This window comes from Chrysemys picta, chromosome 2 (genome assembly GCF_011386835.1).
Source record: "Chrysemys picta bellii isolate R12L10 chromosome 2, ASM1138683v2, whole genome shotgun sequence".
Taxonomy (NCBI): Eukaryota; Metazoa; Chordata; order Testudines; family Emydidae; genus Chrysemys; species Chrysemys picta.
The window spans coordinates 40,305,899-40,331,789 of NC_088792.1; the positions used below are offsets into that span (position 1 = coordinate 40,305,899).

Sequence of the window (25,891 nt, forward strand, 5' to 3'; positions counted from 1 at the left end):
GGGCAAACTATGGCCTGCGGGCCACATCCAGCCCGTGGGACCCTCCTGCCCGGCCCCTGCTCCTGGCCCAGGAGGCTAGCCCCCAGCCCCTTCCCCACTGTTCCCCCTCCCCCGCAGCCTCAGCTCGCTCCGCCACTGGTGCAATGCTCTGGGCGGTGGGGCAGCGAGCTCCTGGGACAGCGCAGCTGCAGAGCCTGGCCTGATCCAGTGGTTTGTGCTGCGCAGCTGGCTCCGGGGGCAGTCAGGGGACAGAGATCAGGGGAGGGGAGTTGGATGGGTCAGAGGTCACGGGGGGCCATTAGGGAACAGGGAAGTTTGGATGGGCCAGGAGTCGGGGGGGCGGGGGGCCAGAAGCGGGTGGAGTGGATGGGGGTGGGGGCCAGCCCTCACCCCCCCTCCCCTAACCGGCTCTCCATACAATTTTCAAAACCCGATGCGGCCCTCGGGCCAAAAAGTTTGCTCGCCCCTGTGTTACACTGAGCTCCTCATCATGGCTAAAACAAAACACATATTCTTTGAAACTCTTTCTCAGCAGCATGCATGATGACCAAACAGTTCCTTTGCTTTCAGCTTTTAAAACCAGCCTCTGCTCTTACCTTCTACCACCCTCACTCCAAGATCCAAAAAGACAATACCTGTAATATAGTTGGTATGCCACTTCCTGTGTGAAAATTCAGAATCACAAACAAATATATGTGCCTGCACATAGACAAACATATTCACATAAATGCAGGCCATAACCTGCAACTTGTGTACTCATTTCCACCTGTGCAAAGAGGACAAAGCAAATCAGAATGGTAGCATTTTACACCAATTTGTGCAGGTGTAAGTGACTACACAAAGTGAAAGGCAGTGGGAGAATCAGTGCCTCCTCCCCAAACATTCATGCACACAAACTCTATGAATTCTCCCACATAAGTGAATATGAATGGGGGCACACACAGTCAACCCAAATAGCAATTTGTTTCCTCCTCCTTCAATCTTAAAGTGGAATTTCTTGCTTCCATATTAAAAGAAAGCAAGCTTCAAATGACCGATTTTATTGCCCAAAAAACCTAGGTACTGAAACTGAGGAAAGAAGCAAAATGTTAAGTATGGCAAACTGTAGACTCATTCCAGTATTCGATATAGTTGTAGCTAGATCAAAACAAACAGCACACATCTTGTATTCAGAGTAGCAGCCGTGTTAGTCTGTATCCGCAAAAAGAACAGGAGTACTTGTGGCACCTTAGAGACTAACAAATTTATTAGAGCATAAGCTTTCGTGGACTACAGCCCACTTCTTCGGATGCATATAGAATACATCTTGTATTGTCTATCGGGCCAATAATGCTTTTGAAGGGAAGTGGCTCGCCTGTACTGAAGATCAGTTTGACAGCTTTTCTTACAGACATCATGTGAAAAAGCAGTGGAAATATTATTTTTTTAAATGTAATTTATCAGAAATCTGCTGAGAGAAACTTATATTCCTGATTCTTTGTTTGCTTAGTTATAAGGCCTCCTGCTTTAAAGTAAGCACTGACCAACTGACTGTCAACTTAGCTTTCAACCTCGGCTTCAAAGAGTTGCAGCTTTTTTCAGAGTAATTCAGGTGAATTCAGCAGGAAAAAAGTCAGCTAATAATTTGAGTGTAACTCTTAATGTGCCCATACAAAAAGTTAGTGAGCTGTGCAACAAGTATCATTCTGATGTTACATAGAGTTTCCACCTGAACAATGTCTTTCATTAATAAATATACCCATGCAACAACAGCTCCCAAATCTTGTCTACTGATAAAATTAAGTCCCAAATATTCTAAAATGGCCTTCATTTTTGAGGGCAAAATGTTGCGTCTGCAAATAACTGCCCCTGCATTTTTGAACCTCTAATCACTGTGGATGCCAATATGAGCATTCATACACTCCTACCTGCAAGTTGTATTTTTCACTATGACTTTTCCTTAGTAGGCCATGTGATATTTATAAGGTGTGGAATTTGTAGAGACTGAAGCAAATGTATTTGCAGTAATTATCAGCAGCAATTTTATTTACTCTAATGAATCTAGTTATGGTTATAAGCATAATATAGTACATATCACATTTGCTTACATTGAGATTATAATTAATTAAAATAATAAATGATTAAATATTTAAAACGACATCTTGCATCAAAGGATCTCAAAGTGGATTACAAAGGTGGGTACAGTAAGTTTTATCCCCATTTTATGGATGTGGACACCGAGCTTTAGGGAGATTAAGAGGTTCACATAAAGTCACACATTGAGTCATTGGTAGAGCTGGGAATCAAACCTAAATCTCCTGATTCCTACTCTTGAACTCTAAAACCATAGACAATAATGCTTCTAACAGGGGTAACATGTACAACCTACGCTTGGTTGATTTTCCTACTACATCCCCACTCTACCATCCTTTCAGCATGCATTCACTTATACAACATTTATGTCACCCTCAAACTTTGAACCACTGTGTGTAGAGACAAGTCAATTTTAGACAACCACTCATGTTAGTAACAGTTTATTTACGGACTTTTATCTAGTACCAAAAATCCAATGCACTATGGCATCATTTAGAATTGTTTGTGGGGACCTAGGCTTTCCAAGTACAAATTCCTGCCATATTACAGGATTTAGATTTTGAGAGACCAGCTCAAACACTGAGGAAAATGTCTAGCTACTAAAAAGTTCCACTTTCGTCTTTTCATGCAATACTGCTAAACACTAGTGTGCCACAGGCAATAAACTACTTTGTGCATTAAAACAGATTATTTGGGTCTCTTAAGAGTGCTGAGTGAAAATTTGAGGCCAGCTAGCATTTCTAAGAAGAAATAGTTAAAAGGCTCTTCTGAATCAACTATAATCCTGTAATCTCAGTTCTCCTCTGTAAAATAAAAAGGAAAAGGCATCTTTCTCATTTCAATCTAGTAAAATAAAATCAAACCCTGATTTCTATATTTTGGATAAAACCAACATTTTCTGAGACACACAGGTACCAATATAACCTCAATTAATTATCTGTGTATGATGTTTCCTTGAAATTCTAATCTCTATAGCTCAGTTGGCTAGATTGTACATATTCAGTATGATTGAAAAATTGTGTTTAATGAAGATATAATTCTAACACACTTGTTTAACTACAGGGCAAGGGATGTAATTACATTTACTACTTAACTAGACTATCCTTACAATCCAGGCACTAATAAAAGCATGCCATTTGTTCACTTTATAGTGGGCAGATGCAGTTGACCCTAAATTTGGCCTGCTATACATCCAGTGTCTGCTTTAAATAGAGGGAAGATAAAGCAGTGTATTGAATGTATTATATGTGAACAGTGGTATGTATTAAATGTTAATGTACAGTACATACAGTACTGTACATGCTGTCTGGCTAGTATTAGAGTTAAAACTGTGTATAACTAATTTGGTGAGAAAATATACGCTTGCCCCCAACTTGCATTCTGACACTTGCACAGTCTTCTTGCCACTATACCATCGCACTTCAGAGCAATATGACCACACATTTTCAGTGTGTGCCCCTTATCGTTAAGGCTACGTTTTAGTTACGGTTACTTTTAATAAAAGTCACGGACTGGTCACGGGCAGTAAACAAAAATTCACGGCCCGTGACCTGTCCATGACTTTTACTAAAAATATCCATGTGTAAAACTTGGGGGGGGGGAGGTTTCCCGGGGGGCCCGCAGGTGCTGTGACATTGAGTTGCATATCCATTACTGACAGGAACTTAATTAGGTCAACTAGGAACGCGTGGGGCACTGGAGTGACAGTCACACCAAAACAAGCCCCAGCTCAGGGTTCACATATAAGTCAGTGGGAGATCTTCAGGTCAGGTGCAAATAATACAGCCCCCCAAAGCTGCAATCCACCACTGCTCTATGTTTAATTGTAAGCCTGGCTGGAGACAACTACATCAATATAAGCCCTGCAGTCTCATCCTTTCATCAGCTGTATGCACAAAGGCGCCTCTCTGTTAATTAAAGTTATTACTTTTTATGATTTATCAACTAATGAATTTCTATTCAGCAACATGAACTGAATGGCAGGATCCACATCTGCCAACACTGTGCTCCAGATGTCAAACAGATGTTGAAACCTGATCGAGACTTGTGCCTACTACATGATATTTTCTACCTTGTCTTCCTATCATCCCCAGCATCTACCAACCCTTTTGGCTGTGGTTATTAAAGGGATGCAGCAACTGTAGTTTGATACTCTATGTTTGAACAAGTCAAAGAGAAGTCAAATTGAGGCCTGCTTTAAAAATTAGAAACACCGTGTTCTTGATTCTTCTCTTGTATTCACTCATGCCAGGGACTTAGGGAAGGGCACCAGGCAGATAAAGCCACCCTCAACTTTCACCCTGATTAGAGTGCTTGATTGTTTTTGCCCACTAGTGTAAGCAGCCACTCCAAACTCACTCTCCCTTAATATTGTAGAGATCTTAATCTACCTGTTTATAGTCTATTTGGCTACCTGGTGGTCCAGCCTATGCTGAAAATACAGAAAATCACTGCTTGTGACAAATAAAAAGCAACTGCTTTTCAGAAGCTTGGCGGGCATTCACAATTGCTCCCGTGGTTTGCACTGCAACATTCCTAAATGCATTTAACCCTTTGTTTGACATAAGTGGAAAAGCAGCAGCTGAAATAAGTACAATAAGTAATGTTATGCCAGAGATACATCATAAATTAACGAAGAGCTGGGAACATGGCCTGCTGTGAATCTTCCTTGAGATGGACAATATGTCTGCTATAAACAAGGCATTATTTTTATAACAATATGTTCTTTTAAATGCTGATGTGCAATATGAGATGGAGGAAACGTTAGGTGTTGAAAAAACAGGCTGTCCTAACTAATACAGGACAGACGAAAGTCATGGAAAACTCTGCTTGTTAGCTAATATTCTTCTCAAAACACCCTCATTATTTGTTGGTCTCTTATTCACTCAGCTACTGTAAATGAGAATAGTGCAAACTCATGCAGTGCAAATTTACTCTTCAGAAATACATTTCTATTGACTGTCATTTCTAATTGTAGGGAACAAAAGAAACTCTTTTCAAAAGAATAAGAGAGTGAACCTTACTGGCAGAAAGGAACAGCGTCTTTGATGATACAAGTTCCTCCGTTTTTGCAATATCCTTCTGGACAACCTAGGAAAATATAAGTAAACAAAGGTAACTAGATTAAGGAAGATGTAATAGAAATTAGTCCATTCCGCCTGCCAATACAAGATTTTTCCCCTACATCAGATTTTCTACAATTTGATTTTCAGAGTTGCTGAACGCTCACAGCTCTCATTTAGTATATCTGATGTTTTGGGTGCTGAGCATTTCTGAAGACCAGCACTGTAGGCCGAGATTCGGTAACATAGTTGGTCACGTGCCTATCCTAAGCATCTCCACCAAAGTCATAGCACTACTTGTGCTTGAAGTAATCCCAGTGCTTTGTTGGGTCCAGGCCCTAGTGATTTCTTAGGTCAAATTTTACATGACTCTCATAGTGGGGCTTCTGTCATTCATTGGAACATTCAGATATTACAATATGAAGATTCCCAACACTATTCAATAGAGAAAGGAGTTAGTTTAGAGTGCTGAACTTCATAGATTGATTTAGTGCCTATGTCTGATATTATTATTAATAGTTTAAATGTAAGGATGAGATAAGAACAGATGTTCACCATCTGCTGTGTGACCAGTCTTTTCATGAAAGATGTCTCATAGATACATGTTCATACAGCTCAAGGGAAATCAGTCTTAATAGAATAAGATGTTTAAGAAGAAAGACATGCCAAGCCAAGTGTTGTTATGGACTTGTGACACACCTTGGGTATTTGGTGGGCATGAGGTCAACCTAAGTTCACATATATTTTAGCATTTACACATTTAATTTAAAAAATATTCATTCACCAAAAAAGCCCCAAATAAGCCAAAAACAGAACCCTAAGGTTTTAAAAGTAACAAAATAATTTTACAAATGTTTGTTGTTAGTTCCTTTTCCTGTTACAATGAATATCTGTCTTGTTTTATTTACTATTTTATTACCACTGAATATCCCCCCACATTATAGTTATATAATTACAGCAGGGCAGTACATGCGCCTCTAAACTTTCAAAACAGTCTGCTGGAATTTATACCCATGGCAATATCTATAGCAGTAAAACAATTTAGGCTGCTATCCTGCAACTCTAGGCACATGCATAACTTTACTTAAGTGAGCAGTCTCATGAACTTTAATGGGACTAGTCTCTGGAGTAAAGTCAAGTATGTGACTAAGTTTTGTAGAATCAGAGGCAAAATTACTACTTACTGGTATGCACAGAGAATTCAGTGGGCCTCCTTATCTGAGCAAAGTTACATGCATGCCTAAGAGCCTGATCCTGCAAAGATTTGTACATGAGCTTCACTTCACACATGGTGACTAGTTCCACTGAAGTTTGCAGGATTCAGCTCTTAATGACAGAACTTCCATTAACAACAATGGCAGTGGCTCATTGCTTTGAAAATGTATCCCAAAACAATATTAGAAACCATATGGCACAATCTGAACAATAAGCAAGTAATTGTTCAGATAACACAGCTGCAATTTTATGGGACTGAACAAGTTATTAAAACCCCCACCATTGTCCCGATCCTACAATTGGCTGGGCATGGCATGTGGCATGGCCACATTCCAACACCTATGTGGTGCCTTGCCTGGACACAGGGGGTCTATTGGTGTTAGAGTTAACTACAGGATTTGGGCCATCTTCCTGGAATGGGAGAAAATGTATGAAATTCACTGCTGCATAGAGTCAGATAAAAGAAATAGTATGGGCTGTTTGCTGGAGACATAAAAGAAAAAAATATCAGATTAGTTATTCCATTCTGATACCTAAATTTCCAGCAAGATCGTGTGGGAAGCAAATTATTTAAAAGATATGCCCCCTGAAAAGTGGCAGGAGGCCCTTTTTTACCACTATTTGAATTTACTGCTTTATGTTTACCATCTCACAATCCTCTACATTTAACTGGATACTAAATATACTTCCTTGCATTTATAACATTCACTCAAAACATTACAAAATTACCAAAGATAGATTACAACATCTATTTACCAAGCATTTTATATTACTGTGAATTTTTCATGGTAAAATATTACTGTTTCATGAAACATAATATAAACTGTATTTCTGGTCTAATTCTTTTCCAGGTGCTCCCCCAGAAGTCAGTGAATGCTTCATATTAACATCTGGGCACAGAATATAGCTCTATGGATGCCTTGTGAGTTAAACACTTTGTATGTATGTTCTAAAGATGATTTTCATTACATATACTGCATTTCCTATTTTTACTTTTATCCATTGTTTTTCTGTTGTACTAAAAATATCAGGTTTTGCAATATTTTTATTATGCTAAGATGCATTCTCTATTTCCTGGTTTAGGCCCCAGTCCTGCATGTGCATTGTGCTTAACTTTAAGCACATGAGAAATCCCAGGGACCTCCAAATGTTCAATTCATTTTACTGGGACTACTTGCATAATTAAAATCAAGCCTATAAGTTTGCAGGATAGAGGTTTTACTGTAATTCAATATATATACCAAGAAATACCCCCATTTCAAACAGTCACAAGTTTTTCATTGTTTTCTCCCATTATCCTCTCTATAAAAATAACATAATGTTTCAAATTCGTCCCTCCTGTAATCTGACTGAGCTTCAGCAGGATGAATTCAGTCAATATTGTGCACCATTTGCTGGTTAAATAAAAAACTCTATATATTTCTATTGAAATGATATTTTGATGTGAAACTGACTACCTGAACAGCTGGATTCATCAAGACTGAAATCAAAGCAGTCTGCAATACCATCACAGCGCTTGGAGACTGGAATACATGTATTAGTTGATGCACACAACACAGAACCATTGAAGCAGTCCTTTGTGGCTGGAACAAAGTAACAAGATGACATAGTCAGACACATTTCCTTTATTCACTGATAAAACACTATTGGAACGCTATAGCAGCTTATTTGTGTCAGAGTATATAAATCTGGATCGGCATCTCCATTATATAGGTCCATTTGAGAGGTGTACAACTTAGACATTAAAAAAGACAGCTTAGGTTGCCAAATCAAGCTTTTACTATGTTCAAATCCTGGGAAGGGGTGTTTACATTTGATATGTTATTGGTGGAATAGGTGCAATGCTTAATGAAAATCCACAATCAGAAATCAGAAAACATAATCAACCTGCCTAGATAACTCAGTTATCAAAATAATTGAATTAATTCTTAAACATAGAACAGAAACGTGCTATAAAAGTATCCCATTTTGTTGCTAGAAGCTAAACACTATATATGGCTGATGTAACAAAAGTGGAGAAAGGCTACATTAAAAATCTAAACCTACAGACATTTGTCATGCTGTAGCATTCAGTTATATTCTCTAAACTCATCTAAAGGAATTATAGAGGGGAAATCCTGACAGAATCACATAAGCCTCCAGGTAATTCATTATGGCATCACTGATTCTATAAGATGTACCCGGTGGTTCTGCATTCTGTCCGAGAATCTAACAGCATTTTGTCACTTTGAGAAACATTCTAGCTAATGAAATGTTCTGTTGCACTGCCCCTGAGCCATTATTTCTGAACATCTTGGTTTAAGGGACTGTGAGCTAAATTCTTCTCTCCATTATGCTTGCATAAACCAGGAGTAACACACTGTTTTCACTTGAGTTAGACATATCACCGGTGTAACTGAGCAGAATTTGGCCCGGATTTTAGATTTATAACAAGCATGAGAGAATTTAGGAATATTTTAAGTACTCTAAATCACTGGATTACACCGAGCCAAAAGAAAATGCTGAATATAAAATACTGCACTTCAACCTTGCAATACGAATATTACATCAGATCCTGCCAAATGTTGCTAATGCAGGCAGTCTCTCAGACGACAAGTAGACTCCTAGAAGTAAAGGTTCACAGGATCAGACCCATAAATCTTACACACTGCCAATTTACCAAGGACTATAAATATATCCAAAATTACTAGTCATTTTAGGAAATCTTGGCGAGTTTTCCTCCTTTTGCATACATCACAGGGCTCATGTAGCTGGTGTCATTTGCGCACAAATACAAGTTTGTGCATATAACTGCAGTAAGCAGTAAATGCATCCAAATCGGGGTGAAATTGCACATGCCCTGAGAATTTGATATTTTAAAAACTCAAGTCTTTAACCTCAGCAATTTCATTTATATCTCTTAGACCTTCTGTATGATTTTTCTTACCCATCTATTTTAAAGACGCTCCATGTAAGGACACATGTAGTATTGCTGATGTTGTTTAATGTACACTGTGATAAACATAGGAGCTCTGTACCTGGGCTACATTTAAGTTGTGCTCAGCATAGCTTGTGTTGGGGAGACAAATGTGGCATAGAGCTACTTCTACTTTCCCCAGTCTTGGGACTGGCTCTCCGCTACATGGATACCATAGGGTAAAACAGAGAAATCTTTGGGTTGCTTCTCTACTTTGTGTTGGCTGTCATTAGTCCCAAGTTCAATAGCTGGGGATTGTTGGGGCATAGAGATGCTCTGAACATGCTCCTTTCCCCCCAGTTTACCACCTCCCCACCCCCTACCCCTGTACTCGGGAGGGTGGTGAAGAAGTTGTTTGAGTGGCTCTGCACCACCCTAAAATTCCCCTTCCAGAGGGTGGATCTCCTTCATGACTGCATTGCACCACTGCAGTGGGTGTTAAGAAGGGGAATATGACTGACTTATCAATGCAGCAGTAACTAACTTTTAGAATTTTCTGACTTTTTAACATTGATATTTCTACTTTAATATTGCATCAATGCTTTGGATACAGTCAATGCACTCTGTCATTCACACAACTACAACGCAGCAGAGTTATCATTTAATGTCATAAGAGTTCACCATGTGTTTTAAGGATGCAGATGCCAAATGCAGGGATTAAAATGGGAGCAAATGGTCAAAAATACTTAGGTTTGCATCCACAATTAATTCTGTAAGTGCAAATTAAGTGTGTAGAAAGAAAGAAAGAAAGATTTTTTTTAAAATGTATGATTTTAACGTTTCTTATGTCTTTGGAAGTTTATAGGTGCACACCACAGATCCATTTTATTGCACTGTAGAGAAATGAGAAATCATTTCTTATTCATTGCTGTTAGCACTTAAGTCAGATTCTATTGGGGGCATGTGGAAAGTAATGCATATACCCGTTGGGTCTTTATGTTTATTTTATACCCTTTCCATTTTAGATCATGCAATTTATAAAATAAATAAATAAACAAATAAATAAATAAGCTGGTGAGATAAAGAGACATTTCCTAAAATTAGATGTGACAGAAGGGCTAGCTAGGCTAGCTAAGCAGAGCTTTTGTAAAGGCAACATAACTTGAAGCTTCTGTTGTAAAGAGCAGCAAGAAATAAAATCCACCAAGTTAATAGTGGAAATCCACAACATTAACATGACACCTCACACGCAAACTGTTCAGTGACCTCTGCAGGAAATTTCTTTCTACATAAATCCTTAAATCATACATGGCGAAATTTCTGTGGTGGTGATGGTGGTTGTAGTAGAGATGTGACTAATGCATTTGTGTTTGTTTTTCTTTGCTGTGGCCTCTTTCAGGATTTATACTTTATCTCTACAGAACACATTTTGCCAACCTGTCTTCATCCTGGGAGATGATGCTATCATTTGATACAATCTGGGACTGAAACAGGATGAGCATTTTGTGGCTTTCTGTTCATACACCCAGGTAAATGAAATTGTGAAGGGAAACAGTGCACGTGAACTGAGAGGAGAACAGGGCCTGATCCAAAGCCCACTGAAGTTGATGAGGGTCTTGCCATTGACTTCAATGCTTTGGGTGAAGCCTTTCAAAAAGAGTAGCAAAGAAATTTCATTAAAAAAGACAGAACTATGGTTGCTTTTTAGAAGGAGCTGTCATGGCAGTGTTATATTGTCAGCTACCATACTGTAGGCATAAAACTATCAAACTTTTGGAGTAGGGATGTGATAGTAGGTTTGAATAAGTTTCCAACCCACCCAAAATTCCTGGGTTTAAGATTTCAGCATGGAGCTGTTTGTTCTTTGACTATGTCAGGAATTACTTTGCCTCCCACCCAAGGTGTAGCTTTAAGATTGAAAGATACAGTAACTCCTCACTTAACGTTATAGTTATGTTCCTGAAAAATACGACTTTAAGCGAAATGATGTTAAGCGAATCCAATTCCACCATAAGAATTAATGTAAATGAGGGGGTTAGGTTCCAGGGAAATTTTTTTCACCAGACAAAAGACTATATTATATATATACACACATACAGTATAAGTTTTAAACAACAATTGAATACTGGTACACATTGATGATGATTGTGAAGCTTGTTTGAGGTGGAGGAGTCAGAGGGTGGGATATTTCCCTGACTGCTAAATGATGAGCCTTCAAGGGCTAACTCTCTTACTCTACAAGGCAGCAGGAATGGAGGGAGATATGCGCATTTCCCCTTTAAGTACACTGCCTTGTTAATTAGATCAGCTTGCTGAGATGGAAGCTGCTGCAAGCTCCCACCGTCCTATGCTCTGGTGTGTCCCCCCTGCTCTATGGAAGAAGGTGGAAGAGGGGTGCAGGAGCAGGGGGAGGGAGACACGCTGACATTAGCCCCCCTCTTTTTTCCCTCCCCCCCACACAACAAGCAGGAGTCTCAGGGAGCAGCTCCAAGGCAGAGGGCAGGAGCAGCACATGGCAGTGGTGGGAGGGACAGCTGCAATTGCTAGCCTGCTGGGCAGCTGCTGCACAGGGAACTTAGGGGAGCCGGGAGTTGATAGGGGGAGCTGCTGGGGGCTGCTGGTCCACCCTGGTTCCAAGCCCCCACCAGCTGGCTGCAACGGGCTGCTCTTCCTGCAAGTAGTAGACAAAGCAGGTGGCTGCCAAACAACGTTAGAAGGGAACATTACACAACTTTAAATAAGCATGGTCTCTAATTGATCAGCAACATACCGAAATGATGTTAACCGGGACGACTTTAAGTGAGGAGTTACTGTACTGAAGTAATATTTCAAGAGCATTGGAACTAGTAGTGGGAGACATGTGATCCTAGGAGCACACAACTGGCTTGCTGCACTGGAGTTAGGATCTTAGCCTTAGGACATAATGAGATAATCTAGAAAAGATAGGGAACAGGCCTAGGGCAGACAGAGGTGGTAGAGGATTGAAAGCGGGGACTTTTGACACAGCCAGACCTTGGAGACCTTGAAGTAAGTAATGATCTAAAGACAGAAACATCCTGGAGCTTGTGCTTTCATTGATTCAATTTCATAATTTTCTACAAAAACACAGAGCTCAACTTTCAGCTCAGAATCACAGGAAAGTTCTGCCATATAGTTTGTAAAAGCAACTGCTGAACACCTCCTGCCTGTGTACTGTAGTTGATTGTGTTAGATACAGTATGTGATTATTTGTCTGCATGGATAACATGTATCAACGGAGACGACTGAAAAATCGAATTTCCATCCAGCAGGAAAATCTGATATTGCAATATGTGTTTTCATTCTGAAATGAAGCATTTGGTTTCAGTTTGTCAACCTGGAATGAAGTATTTTGGGTTGGGCGGCATTAATCTCTGTATCAGCCTGAGCTGCTGTAGTGCCCCCTGGGAGTTGGAGTTCCAGGTCCCTCATGCTTTCATCCCCTATGGAGCTAGGACACAGGTTGCTGCTACTACAGCACCAGACTTGTTTTTGAAACTCTAGTGAGGTCAGGAGTGTTCCCTGGAACACTGAACTGGCAGAATCGCAAAGCAATGCAGCTGAGTGATCTAAGAACAAAAGCAGAAATGCTTCCAATTATGTAAATTAGCAGAAGTACCATACAGTCATTTAAAAGCATTTGTCACTGTGGTTACTCTGTGGAGCAGTACAGTATTATTGGCTGCACTCCCTGCTTGATTAACAAAATAACATCCTTTTATATGCCGTAACATATTAAATAAAATCTTTTTGTGGTCCATTTCCAGTATATGCACTACCCATGTTGACTCAGAACTCCCTCAGAATAGCTATCCAGTTCTGGATGCCCATTCATCATTGCTCTTTGTTTAACATTAGACCCATCAGCAGTATTTTAGATTTAGGGAGGATCTCCTCCTCCTTGTTGGAACTTGTAAAATGGCAGCCTCCTAAAATGCTCTGTTTCAGCCATGCAGTTTAATTAACACTGTAACAGTGCCAACCCCTGGCTGTAGATGCTCCCTAGCTGCTGCTGCCTTCTGTTATTTGCACAGAAGTTTACTATCTTCTCTCAGTTTGCTCTCTACAGTATCTCTTCTGTGCCATGTCCAACTGCACCCTCCCAGTCATTTCTTCTCTATAGATCATCCTTCTGGAAAGGTTGCTCTCCCTCTTTCAGTTCTACCATCAAATTTACTATTGGGTATTTCCTTGCACACCTTGAGGCAGCTACAGTGGAGGACATAGACTCCAATACTGTCCTTGCCGTAGAAACACTAGATGTACCTGCATGTAACATCAGACAGGAGCAACATTCCTCCTCAGACAGAGTTAGCAGGCATCACCCAGGATCTCCAGAGCAAACACCACCTAGCTGCTAAGGCGATATGGTTCTTACAGAGAAAGAAATGGAAGATACCATGGGGGTGAGGAATGAAATATATAAGTCCCTGCTCCACCCCACTAGTCCTTTACTGGACCCATGATACCATTTTCCATGGACCATGGGGACAGCAATGTGGGAAATGAGGAGGAGTGGGTCTGGAATGGTCCCTTTCCACAAGTCTCTCCCCTTTTATGTCACATGCAATTGTTCTTATAAAGTTTTCCTGCATTCTGCTCAAGAAATGGATTGGGCATTTGTTCCTCAACTGTGCTTCATTACTTGCCTCTGATCAGTCGTGGGAGGTCTGAACAAGGAGTTAACCACTGATGATCATAACATAAATGATCGTATATGATATGCAGATACAAAAAAAATATGTTATTAGCTATGAAATCACTGGATTTGGATTTGTTTAGTACGGTTCTATTGTACTTTGTCATTTTATGAAAATAAGTTAGCTTGTGTATAACTACATCACTAAACGTAACTTACGACAGTCAGTTTCATCTTCATTAAACTGGCAGTCAGGCACACCGTCACATCTCAAGAGTGATGGGATACAACCTTTATTAGCACACAGGAACTCTGTTTCCTTGCAAAGCCATGGAGAAGCAGTGGTAGGAATCTCAGTAGGACAATTAATTTCATCAGTTCCATCCATACAATCCTCTACCCCATTACATTTTACAGCAAGAGATAGACACTGCTGTATATACACACAAGTGAACTGGTCAGCGCTGCACGTTGGAGGTTGTGGTTTGGCTGTTCCTAGACAGGTGAAATAAGACGAAGAAAGGAATAATTATCATGTCAGTCTTGAAGTCACAATATATCCTGACTTCTAGGGATTACTGGGAAGGCAATTCATTTTGCAGATTCAACTCTTCTAATATGATTGCAAATTATTTATAAACACATTCCACCCTTTGTATAGTATTCACTATTGAAAAGTCTGCGTATCACCTCCTTGTTTATTTTGTTGCAGCTTTTTTCTTGTAGAGCCTAAATGCACCATTTATTTTGATTCTTTTGTTTGTTCCTTGTTTGTGCAGGAGGCTTAATACAGAAGGGTTGCTAAAAGTTATCTTTCACCCTGTATTAGGAAAAGGTTTATTAATATTTTTGGCAGCCATCAAGTTATAGTGCTCCTCTTTCAATAGACTTAATGGATTAAAACAATAACAAAGAAGGGTTATATAAGCCTCTAGATCAACAAGAACATTTCACACAGAAAGCTTTTATGTACTCCAAGGTTTACCCTTAGACATCAACAAAATAGCAAGGGGAAAATTTTTGCAGAGTAGCTGCAAAGAAAACTATTTTGTTATATCAATGTATTTGCTTTGATTCTGTAGCATAGCTTCATTAAATGGGGGAATTAAATCAAAGGAAGGACTGTGTAATGTTTTTTCAGGATACAATTCACCAGCAGCATAAGCAAAAACTGGCATTTTGTTGGTTAACCCTTGGAGTAATCCAAATCCTTGACAATAGAGGGGCACATTGTACAGTTATATTACCCTTTTTTGACCCCAGCAGTTAGTCAAAATTTGGGGTCTAATGGCTTGTTTTGGCTAGGAGGAGAATTTGATCCTGGAGTCAGGAGTTTCCCTGATACAATCCTGTTTATTTATAAAGAATGTAGAAAATCTTGTTTCCCTGAACATAGCATGAATCAAACAGCAGGAGACAGTTTCTTTGGACAGTTCCAAGCCTCTTTTGAGCCAGCACTTAGCCAAAAAGCTCTCTCTTTAGGCTTTTCTCAGAGTCACATTACCAGTGCTTGTTCCAGCTGCATCCTTGCTTTTCTGCTGTTTCTCCCGCTTTTCTTATACAGACAGACACACACACTTCCACCAAACAATACCCAGTAAAACACCACCACCCACATGTGCCTTGCATGTGCCCATGTTTGGGTGGAGGCTGTTATTGTTTCAACTATCTGATTCCAGAAAGGAGCTGAACTGTTTAATATGTTTATCAATAATGAAAAATAGCTCTTACACCACAGTTTCATTGAGGCTTAACCCAACACATAACATTTATTTCTAGAGCTGAGAAATACTGGAAACAATTTTCTGTGAATAATAAACTAATTTACTTCAACATTGCTTGGGCTCCTTTTGTTTGTGTGTGTGTGAAAATATTAGTGCAATAGAGTTTTACTGGCACAAATACTCATGGACATTTTAAATCTACACATGTGAGTATTTGTGCTGGAAGTGCTGGTGTGCTCATCCATCATGGAATAGAAGTGCAGTAGAACCTCAGAGTTATGAACATGGAAGTTAAAAACTTACCAGTCAACCACACACCTCATTTGAAACCAGAAGTATGCACTCAGGCAGAGACAAAAAAAAAAAAAAAAAAAAGCAAATACAGTACAGTACTATGTTAAATGTAAACTACTAAAAATAAAGGGAAAGCAGCATTTTTCGTCTTCATAGTAAAGTTTCAAAGCTGCATTAAGCCAATGTTAAGTTGCAAACGTTTGAAAGAACAATCATAACATTTTGTTCAGAGTTACAAACACTTCAGAGTTATGAACAACCTCCATTCCCCAGGTTTTCATAACTTTGAGGTGCTACCGTAATAACATGCAACTTATCTGGCCGATCACAACTAATCAACATTGATTGAATAGACAATATAGTTCATTGCAATCAATTCTCAGAATTGACAAATTTGGAAAAAAGTCACTATGTTCTTTCAGATTTGAAAAAATTGACATCATCTTGTGAATACTCTGCAAAGAGAAGGACCGTTTACAGGCTAAATTCTGTGGATAAATAATTTGATGCCAATTATGGTCCAGACTCTTTGTTGTACGAGTTTTTGTTCAGTTCAACAGAGAGGGAAGGAGCCAACTTTTTTATGGCTCCCTGGTTCTCTAGTCTTGTCTGCTCCAGCCAGGGCATTGGTGGAATTTACAGAAACCCTGGAGGCTGCACTAAATTCTGCCAAATGGTACTGTCTGTTGCACTCTGGTCATGCCCTATGTCTGCTCCCACATATTCCATACACCAGGATTCCTGGAAGGAGTGTCAAAAGGACCTGATTATGCAGATTCTCTGTCCAGTATAACAATGATTCCCCCATTGGAAAGATGTGTCTTATTTCCTTTGTACAGCGTGAGTGCAAAAGGTATAGATAAGATCAGGCTGGAGAATCTGGCCCTGTATGCTCGATTCTCTTTATATCTAGATGAATGTGCAGCATGCCAGTAAGTCCAATGATTTATATTACCACCAACAGCGTTAAAGACACTACATGTCAGACAAACAGTTTTCCCATTAAAGCCAATGGGAGTTTTGCCATTGACTTCAACAAGAGACGAAGCAGGCCTAAATCTGGAAATTCACCTGTGATGCTAGTTTGCTTTACTAAATCATGTGAATGATGTTACATTCATGAATGATGAGAATTAGCCAACAGGCGTGTAATGTGGAGACACCATGCAATGTTTTTGTTTGCTCATGGTGGTAGACCCTGTAGACAGCAGCTGCAGTGAAGAAATGATTCAGTCAGAGACTAAGTGAATTCACATGGGAATGTACAAATGAGGCTACATCATTTATATTTTCCTTTGTTTTCAGTGCAGTAATCACTGACAACTTGTGTGTGACACATTACAGGATCAGGACCTATGACAGTAAAAAGTATTTATTGATGTATGATTGGCATCTAAAAGAAGTGCTCCACAATTGACAATAAGCACTTCTTTCAAGATCTAACTGCTTTACCATTCAAATAAACAGAATTTATAATATTTTATAATAGCCCCATCTAGTGACTTCCAGTAATATTATAGGGAAAAAGAGCTCCCACCCCCTGCCCTGATTCTACTACTCTAGACACTGACATTTGACCTGAGAGAAATCTCTGATGATCATGTGGGTCCAGGACAGAAAATGACCTTCATACTACAGGCATATTCCTGGTCCCCAGTGCCCTGAGATAGGTGGTGCTGTGAAGCTGGATGTGCTATCCTTCATACTCTGGCCATAAGCCATACTTAAAAATAGTCCTCATCAATTGTTTGACATAGTAAAAATGGTAAACTGCTGGTTTATGTCAGAATGTCAGCGTAATCCTCCGACCCAAGATTAGAATGATGAATTAACTTTTTTTAGAAAGTTTTCAAGATCTGTGCAATGTCACATGTACATTCCAATCACTGCTGTTTCAAGCATCTCATTTTAAATACTGTCTGTAGCCATGAATAAAAGTCTTTGTTTTTATTCTGACAAATAATTAATTTAAGAATTTAATTCTTCTCTTTACCACAATATCTTTGTTGCAAAGATAATATTCACTATTTTTAGATGTTTTAATTTTAAAAGCAGTATTGGATCCATATATAATTATTAAATAGACAAAATGAGGTAATCCAATTTTTATGTAATGTTTTAACGTACGTTTTAAGTTGTTTTTTGCTTTACAAATCTATCATTTTCACTTTATGTATCTTCAAAAGGCTCCTAAATAATAGTTATATTTGTCTGATTGATTTTAGGAATTTATTTACATCACATAGTAATTAATTTAAGAGTTCAGACTAGATGATTTAATGGTCCCTTCTGACCTGTAATTTCTTTAAAATATTCATAGAGCTTAATATTTTTTTTAACATTTTCCATTTTTTCCCCTTTTCATTCTGAATTTGGGCTAGATCATTGTTAATGGAACTACTTAACTTATGTAAAGGTGGCAGAATTGGGCCCAGGATGAGGATTTAGTCCAGAGGACACAAATTATGCCCTTTCTTATGCCAAAACAATGTTAGTGAAGTCATTTGCTGAATATGACTCATTCTCTACTAAAGTGAACTTTTGTAACTGACATCGTTATAGATCGGGTAATGTTACTGAGTCAGATCCAGGTTTCTAACCTCCTCCAGCTTCATGCTCAGAGGTATTTGAATTTGTGGTTCCATTTTGAACCCTCTGTCTAGTTTCATATATACTTCTGGCTCATAAAATGCTGATACATTCAAACATATGGTCCTGATTCAGGAAAGGGCTTAAGAATATGAACAATCTCATCCTACTTCAGTAAAGCATTCACGCATGTGTCTAAATGCTTTGTTGAATTGTAGCTTAACATTTCTGCTGTCCTGACTCCCTGTAAATCCAAAGCAACACCTCTGATGTCAGTGGAATTTTCTAAATTTATGCCAGTGTAACTAAGATCAAAATATGTCCCATTGTCTTTAAGACACAGAAGTAAAACTTTGCTGTGAGCCAGTAGACAGACCTGACTTCAATACCACCATGCTGTCTTGTTATCTCCCCTTTTATGTTAACTATTGCACATTTTCCATAGCTTTAAATACACTAGGCCAAATTCTGCTCCAAATGACAGCTGATAAAACATCACTGAAGTCCATGGGGTTCCACAGTGTGTCCCCCAGAGTGTAATTTGGCCTCCACACAGAAAGTAGGTTATAAATGTTTATATACAGAACAAATGAAATGTGTATGCTAAGAATATTGAGAATTTATCAAACATTCATTTGTACATAATTAACAAAGAATTCAAACTCCTTGATTAGGACTGGGTAAGTCTACTGTGTCTAGTAACTAATGTTCAATTGGAATGAAATCCCATTCAACATTGTCATTAACGCAACATTAATTCTTTGCTTTCAAAGCTACTATCTATTTTGGTATTTACACCTACATTGCTGTAGTATCTGCTACTGACATATTTCATTCTTAATAGTAGGACTATTTAAATTGTTTTCTTAATATTGGGGAGAAAAGCTAAAATATTAGAGATGCAGTGAGGTTTTGAAATGCAAAACGCACTAATATTGCTGATAGCAAGCTAGTTGACCATCAGACTTTGAGAGCTTCCTTCATAATAAATATCCTGTTTTAGTGAGTTGCTTAGTAGCCCGTTCCTGTGACAGCTTTAGAAGTGACACATACCTATTACATACACGTGAGCATTATATACATATGTGTGTATAGATATGTGTGTGTTTGTATGTGTTAATACGTACACCCACATTGTATATATTCTATACCCACACTGTATATAAGAAGGTGAGATGTGTCTTTTCTCTTCCTCCAAAAGTGAAAAAGCTGTTTCCACTCCAAGGCTGAACTCTTATTTTTCCTGGGCCTCAGGAAGGAGTAATTTTGATGGGAAATTCCACATTTGAGAGAGGAAAAGAAAATACTTGTGTGGCAGGTCAATTTTAAATATTGTATTTGTTTGAAATTTAGAATAAATCTTGAGAGTAGTGTGGATGGATTAGGGTGAGCTGGAGTCAGATGAGGTAGTCAAAGGAACATGATAAATAAATGTATCATGCAATTTATCACATGGATATCAACTCCATATATAAAGTATGTAGTATTAAAAAGGAGACTTTGGAAAAGCTGAAAGAATAGCGGGAAAGCCCACTTCTTCGGATGCATATAGAATGGAACATATATTGAGGAGATATATATACACACATACAGAGAGCATGAACAGGTGGGAGTTGTCTTACCAACTCTGAGAGGCCAATTAAGTAAGAGAAAAAAAACTTTTGAAGCATCCGAAGAAGTGGGCTGTAGTCCACGAAAGCTTATGCTCTAATAAATCTGTTAGTCTCTAAGGTGCCACAAGTACTCCTGTTCTTTTTGAGAACACAAAACTTTACAACTTGAAATTTGTCTATGAAGTCAAAAGGATCAAGCACGTGCTGAAAGTTAAGCTCATGCATAAGTATGAACAGCAAACAGCAGAGGCTAACAGAGGGAGTTTGCCTGGGGAGAGCTCACTGAGGCTTTCATCTGCAGGTTTCTCTGAGTAGTTCCTGTAACAGCTGAGGAAGCTCTTAAGAGGAAGGTGATGTGGAAGGTGAGCCATCAGCTGTTGTAACCTGCACAGGTTGTGCCATGTTTGTGTTTTTTCCCACAGGACAGAAGCGACTTTGTCTGTACAAAGTGCAAGCTGGTCTCCATATTGGAAGAGAAGGTTCGAGGTCTGGAGAAATGAGTATCGACTCTGCATTGCATAAGGGAAAATGAAGATTTCCTGGACAGACGTCAGGAGATGCTTCTACGGCCACAAAGTTCTGCAGATTCAGAGCAGGCGCAGCAGGGACAGAAGGATGGTGAAGAAGTTTGGCAGCATGTGACCTCCAGAAGGAGAAAGAGGAGCATCCACGTACCAGCAATGGAGATACAGGTGAGCAATCATTTCCATGTTCTCTCTACAGGTACTAATGCGGAGAGTGGACTAGATGACCCATCTGAGGGACGGGAGCAGAAGGAGACTCCACCGATTGGAAGGCAAAAGATGCACTGTCCTAGGGATGGGGGTTCCACAACCACCACTCCCAAGAGGAGGGTAGTGGTGGTCGGGGACTCCCTCCTCAGGGGGACTGAGTCATCTATCTGCCGCCCCGACCGGGAAAACCGAGAGGTCTGCTGCTTGCCAGGAGCTAGGATACACGATGTGACGGAGAGACTGCCGAGACTCATCAAGCCCTTGGATCGCTACCCCTTCCTGCTTCTCCATGTGGGCACCAATGATACTGCCAAGAATGACCTTGAGCAGATCACTGCAGACTACATGGCTCTGGGAAGAAGGATAAAGGAGTTTGAGGCGCAAGTGGTGTTCTTGTCCATCCTCCCTGTGCAAGGAAAAGGCCTGGGTAGAGACCGTCGAATCGTGGAAGTCAACGAATGGCTACGCAGGTGGTGTCGGAGAGAAGGCTTTGGATTCTTCGACCATGGGATGGTGTTCCAAGAAGGAGGAGTGCTAGGCAGAGACGGACTCCATCTAACGAAGAGAGGGAAGAGCATCTTCGCCAACAGGCTGACCAACCTAGTGAGGAGGGCTTTAAACTAGGTTCACCGGGGGAAGGAGACCAAAGCCCTGAGGTAAGTGGGGAAATGGGATCCTGGGAGGAAGCACAAGCAGGAGAGCGCAAGAGGGGAGGACTCCTGTCTCATGCTGAGAAAGAGGGACAATTGATGAGTTATTTTAAGTGCCTATACACAAATGCAAGAAGCCTGGGAAACAAGCAGGAAGAACTGGAAGTCCTGGCACAGTCAGGGAACTATGATGCGATTGGAATAACAGAGACTTGGTGGGATAACTCACATGACTGGAGTACTATCATGGATGGATATAAACTGTTCAGGAAGGACAGGCAGGGCAGAAAAGGTGTGGGAGTTGCGTTGTATGTAAGAGAGGAGTATGACTGCTCAGAGCTCCGGTATGAAACTGCAGAAAAACCTGAGAGTCTCTGGATAAAGTTGAGAAGTGTGAGCAACAAGGGTGATGTCATGGTTGGAGTCTGCTATAGACCACCAGACCAGGGGGATGAGGTGGACGAGGCTTTCTTCTGGCAACTAGCAGAAGTTTCTAGATCGCAGGCCCTGGTTCTCATGGGAGACTTTAATCACCCTGATATCTGCTAGGAGAGCAATACAGCGGTGCACAGACAATCCAGGAAGTTTTTGGAAAGTGTAGGGGACAATTTCCTGGTGCAAGTGCTGGAGGAACCAACTAGGGGCAGAGCTTTTCTTGACCTGCTGCTCACAAACAGGGAAGAATTAGTTGGGGAAGCAAAAGTGGACGGGAACCTGGGAGGCAGTGACCATGAGATGGTCGAGTTCAGGATCCTGACACAAGGAAGAAAGGAGAGCAGCAGAATACAGACCCTGGACTTCAGAAAAGCAGACTTTGACTCCCTCAGGGAACAGATGGGCAGGATCCCCTGGGAGAATAACATGAAGGGCAAAGGGGTCCAGGAGAGCTGGCTGAATTTTAAAGAATCCTTATTGCGGTTGCAGGAACAAACCATCCCGATGCGTAGAAAGAATAGTAAATATGGCAGGCGACCAGCTTGGCTAAACAGTGAAATCCTTGCTGATCTTAAACGCAAAAAAGAAGCTTACAAGAAATGGAAGATTGGACAAATGACCAGGGAGGAGTATAAAAATATTGCTTGGGCATGCAGGAGTGAAATCAGGAAGGCCAAATCACACTTGGAGTTGCAGCTAGCAAGAGATGTTAAGAGTATCAAGAAAGGGTTTCTTCAGGTATGTTAGCAACAAGAAGAAAGTCAAGGAAAGAGTGGGCCCCTTATTGAATGAGGGAGGCAACCTAGTGACCGAGGATGTGGAAAAAGCTAATGTACTCAATGATTTTTTTTGCCTCTGTTTTCACGAACAAGGTCAGCTCCCAGACTGCTGCACGGGGCAGCACAATATGGGGAGAAGGTGACCAGCCCTCTGTGGAGAAAGAAGTGGTTCGGGACTATTTAGAAAAACTGGACGTGCACAAGTCCATGGGGCCGGATGCGCTGCATCCGAGGGTGCTAAAGGAGTTGGCGGATGAGACTGCAGAGCCATTGGCCATTATTTTTGAAAACTCATGGCGATCAGGGGAGGTCCCGGATGACTGGAAAAAAGCTAATGTAGTGCCCATCTTTACAAAAGGGAAGGAGGAGGATCCGGGGAACTACAGGCCAGTCAGCCTCACCTCAGTCCCTGGAAAAATCATGGAGCAGGTCCTCAAGGAATCAATTATGAAACACTTAGAGGAGAGGAAAGTGATCAGGAACAGTCAGCATGGATTCACGAAGGGGAAGTCGTGCCTGACTAACCTAATTGCCTTCTATGATGAGATAACTGGCTCTGTGGATGAGGGGAAAGCAGTGGATGTGTTATTCCTTGACTTTAGCAAAGCTTTTGATACAGTCTCCCACAGTATTCTTGCCGCCAAGTTAAAGAAGTATGGGCTGGATGAATGGACTGTAAGGTGGATAGAAAGCTGGCTAGATCGTCGGGCTCAACAGGTAGTGATCAATGGCTCCATGTCTAGTTGGCAGCCGGTTTCAAGCGGAGTGCCCCAAGGGTCGGTCTTGGGGCCGGTTTTGTTTAATATCTTTATTAATGATCTGGAAGATGGTGTGGACTGCACTCTCAGCAAGTTTGCATATGACACTAAACTAGGAGGTGTGGTAGATACACTAGAGGGTAGGGATCGGATAGAGAGGGACCTAGACAAATTAGAGGATTGGGCCAAAAAAAACCTGATGAGGTTCAACAAGGACAAGTGCAGAGTCCTGCACTTAGGACAGAAGAATCCCATGCACTGCTACAGACTAGGGACCGAATGGCTAGGTAGCAGTTCTGCAGAAAAGGACCGAGGGCTCACAGTGGACGAGAAGCTGGATATGAGTCAACAGTGTGCTCTTGTTGCCAAGAAGGCATTTTGGGCTGTATAAGTAGGGGCATTGCCAGTAGATCGAGGAACGTGATCGTTCCCCTTTATTTGACATTGGTGAGACCTCATCTGGAGTACTGTGTCCAGTTTTGGGCCCCACACTACAAGAAGGATGTGGAAAAATTGGAAAGAGTCCAGCGGAGGGCAACAAAAATGATTAGGGGTCTGGAGCACATGACTTATGAGGAGAGGCTGAGGGAACTGGGATTGTTTAGTCTCAAAAGAAGAATGAGGGGGGATTTGATAGCAGCCTTCAACTACCTGAAGGGGGGTTCCAAAGAGGATGGAGAGCTTGGCTGTTCTCAATGGTGGCAGATGACAGAACAAGGAGCAATGGTCTCAAGTTGCAGTGGGGGAGGTCTAGGTTGGATATTAGGAAACACTATTTCACTAGGAGGGTGGTGAAGCACTGGAATGCGTTACCTAGGGAGGTGGTGAAGTCTCCTTCCTTGGAGGTTTTTAAGGCCCGGCTTGACAAAACCCTGGCTGGGATGCTTTAGTTGGGAATTGGTCCTGCTTTGAGCAGGGGGTTGGACTAGATGACCTCCTGAGGTCCCTTCCAACCCTGATATTCTATGATTCTATTGGCAGGATAGGAACTTATTCATTATTTTCAATTATTCAGTTACTTCATGTAAACATATGCTATAGCTATGTTTTTGTCTTTTTGTTATTCATGGCATGTGATTTGGTCACAAAGTATTGCTTCTGTTTCCTGACTGGATGACAAATTTTATAAGGAGACATAGTGGAAAAGATGATTTCATCTTCAATCCTCTTCCTCTTCAAGAACTTGGGAAAACTTTTGTTCTTGGACAGAGTACCCAAAAGGACTCTATTGGATTGCAGATAAATTAATATTTTATCCTATCTGGATGGTGCTGCAGTTATTGGGCCAAATTTTACATTCAGTGACACTGGTATAAAGCTGGAGTAAATGAAAACACAACTTGGCTCAGTGAACCAACGTAACTCTATTAATGTGTATTATTTGTCTTGACTAGTTTACGTGATCATGGTTCGCTGAAGACTAAATACAATGTTAAACTGACAGTTAAGTTACTACCAGTAGATCTAAGACTCATGGGACTCTGAACTTTCTCACTGAAGGCCCATATTATTGACTAAAGCTTGCCCATTGCCTATGTACAACATGGTAAACATTTGGCATACTTCTGCAATAAGCAGTTCAGAAACAACCAATTTGCGCTATTGCTTGTCATATGCTAGTCATTTATTTTCAGTAGAAATTGAGAATTGGTAAAAAGCTGTGTGAAGGTTTGGTTTCCAACAGACTGAAACAGGGACTATGGGGACAATTTTAGAGCAGGGTAAGACTGGCTATTATCAACATGAATTACTCACATTTTTCCTGATGCTGGTTCCTGAAAAAAAGCAACCAAAGTATTTTCTCTCACAGCTGTATATTTAGATAAAGAATAAAAAAGGCAGATTTTGCAGATGGAAAATCATCACATGCAATGACTTGAGAAGAGAACATTGGAAGTTTTATGCAACTCTAGAGCCAAATATTTCAGTTGCTACTCAGACAAAATGCTCATTGAGGTAAATGTGGGGAGTTGCCTAATTAAGGACTTCAGGATATGATGTTCCCTCCCAAATCTATATAGTGCAGCTATGTCATTCTGGTTGGAAAATTAAATACTTTCATTAATTCTACAGATTTTCCTGAACAAATTCAGCAGGGCAAAATATCATGAAAGCTTTATTTTTTGGCAAATATAGGTTTTAGGATTGGTGCTCTGATAAACTCAACTAATGAATTAAGTTATTTCAATTATTTATAAAAAATAATAAATCCATGACCTTTGGTTTTCAGATGGGGATCTCTCTTTAATAGAAAACTCAGGATGGATGTAGCATAAGCTTGGACAGAGATAGACAGAAAAGTGGTAGTCTTGGATCAGTGTGTTATTATATGCTATTATGCATGTATGAAGTAGCACCCAGACGTCCAATCAAGTTTGCAGGCTCACTGTGGGCAGGTGTTGTACAAACACA

At 40.4% G+C, this 25,891-nt stretch overlaps 1 protein-coding gene across 1 annotated transcript in view; it reads right to left on the minus strand.

Moving 5' to 3' along the window:
* MALRD1 (MAM and LDL receptor class A domain containing 1) overlaps positions 1-25,891 on the minus strand; it is a 423,509-nt gene that overhangs the window by 58,922 nt on the left and 338,696 nt on the right. Inside the window, exons 36-38 of the mRNA XM_065582996.1 lie at positions 14,123-14,398; positions 7,808-7,933; positions 5,097-5,163 (exon numbers count right to left, since the gene is read on the minus strand). Of these exons, the coding sequence (XP_065439068.1) occupies positions 5,097-5,163; positions 7,808-7,933; positions 14,123-14,398 (469 nt within the window). The remainder of the gene's footprint in view (positions 1-5,096; positions 5,164-7,807; positions 7,934-14,122; positions 14,399-25,891) is intronic.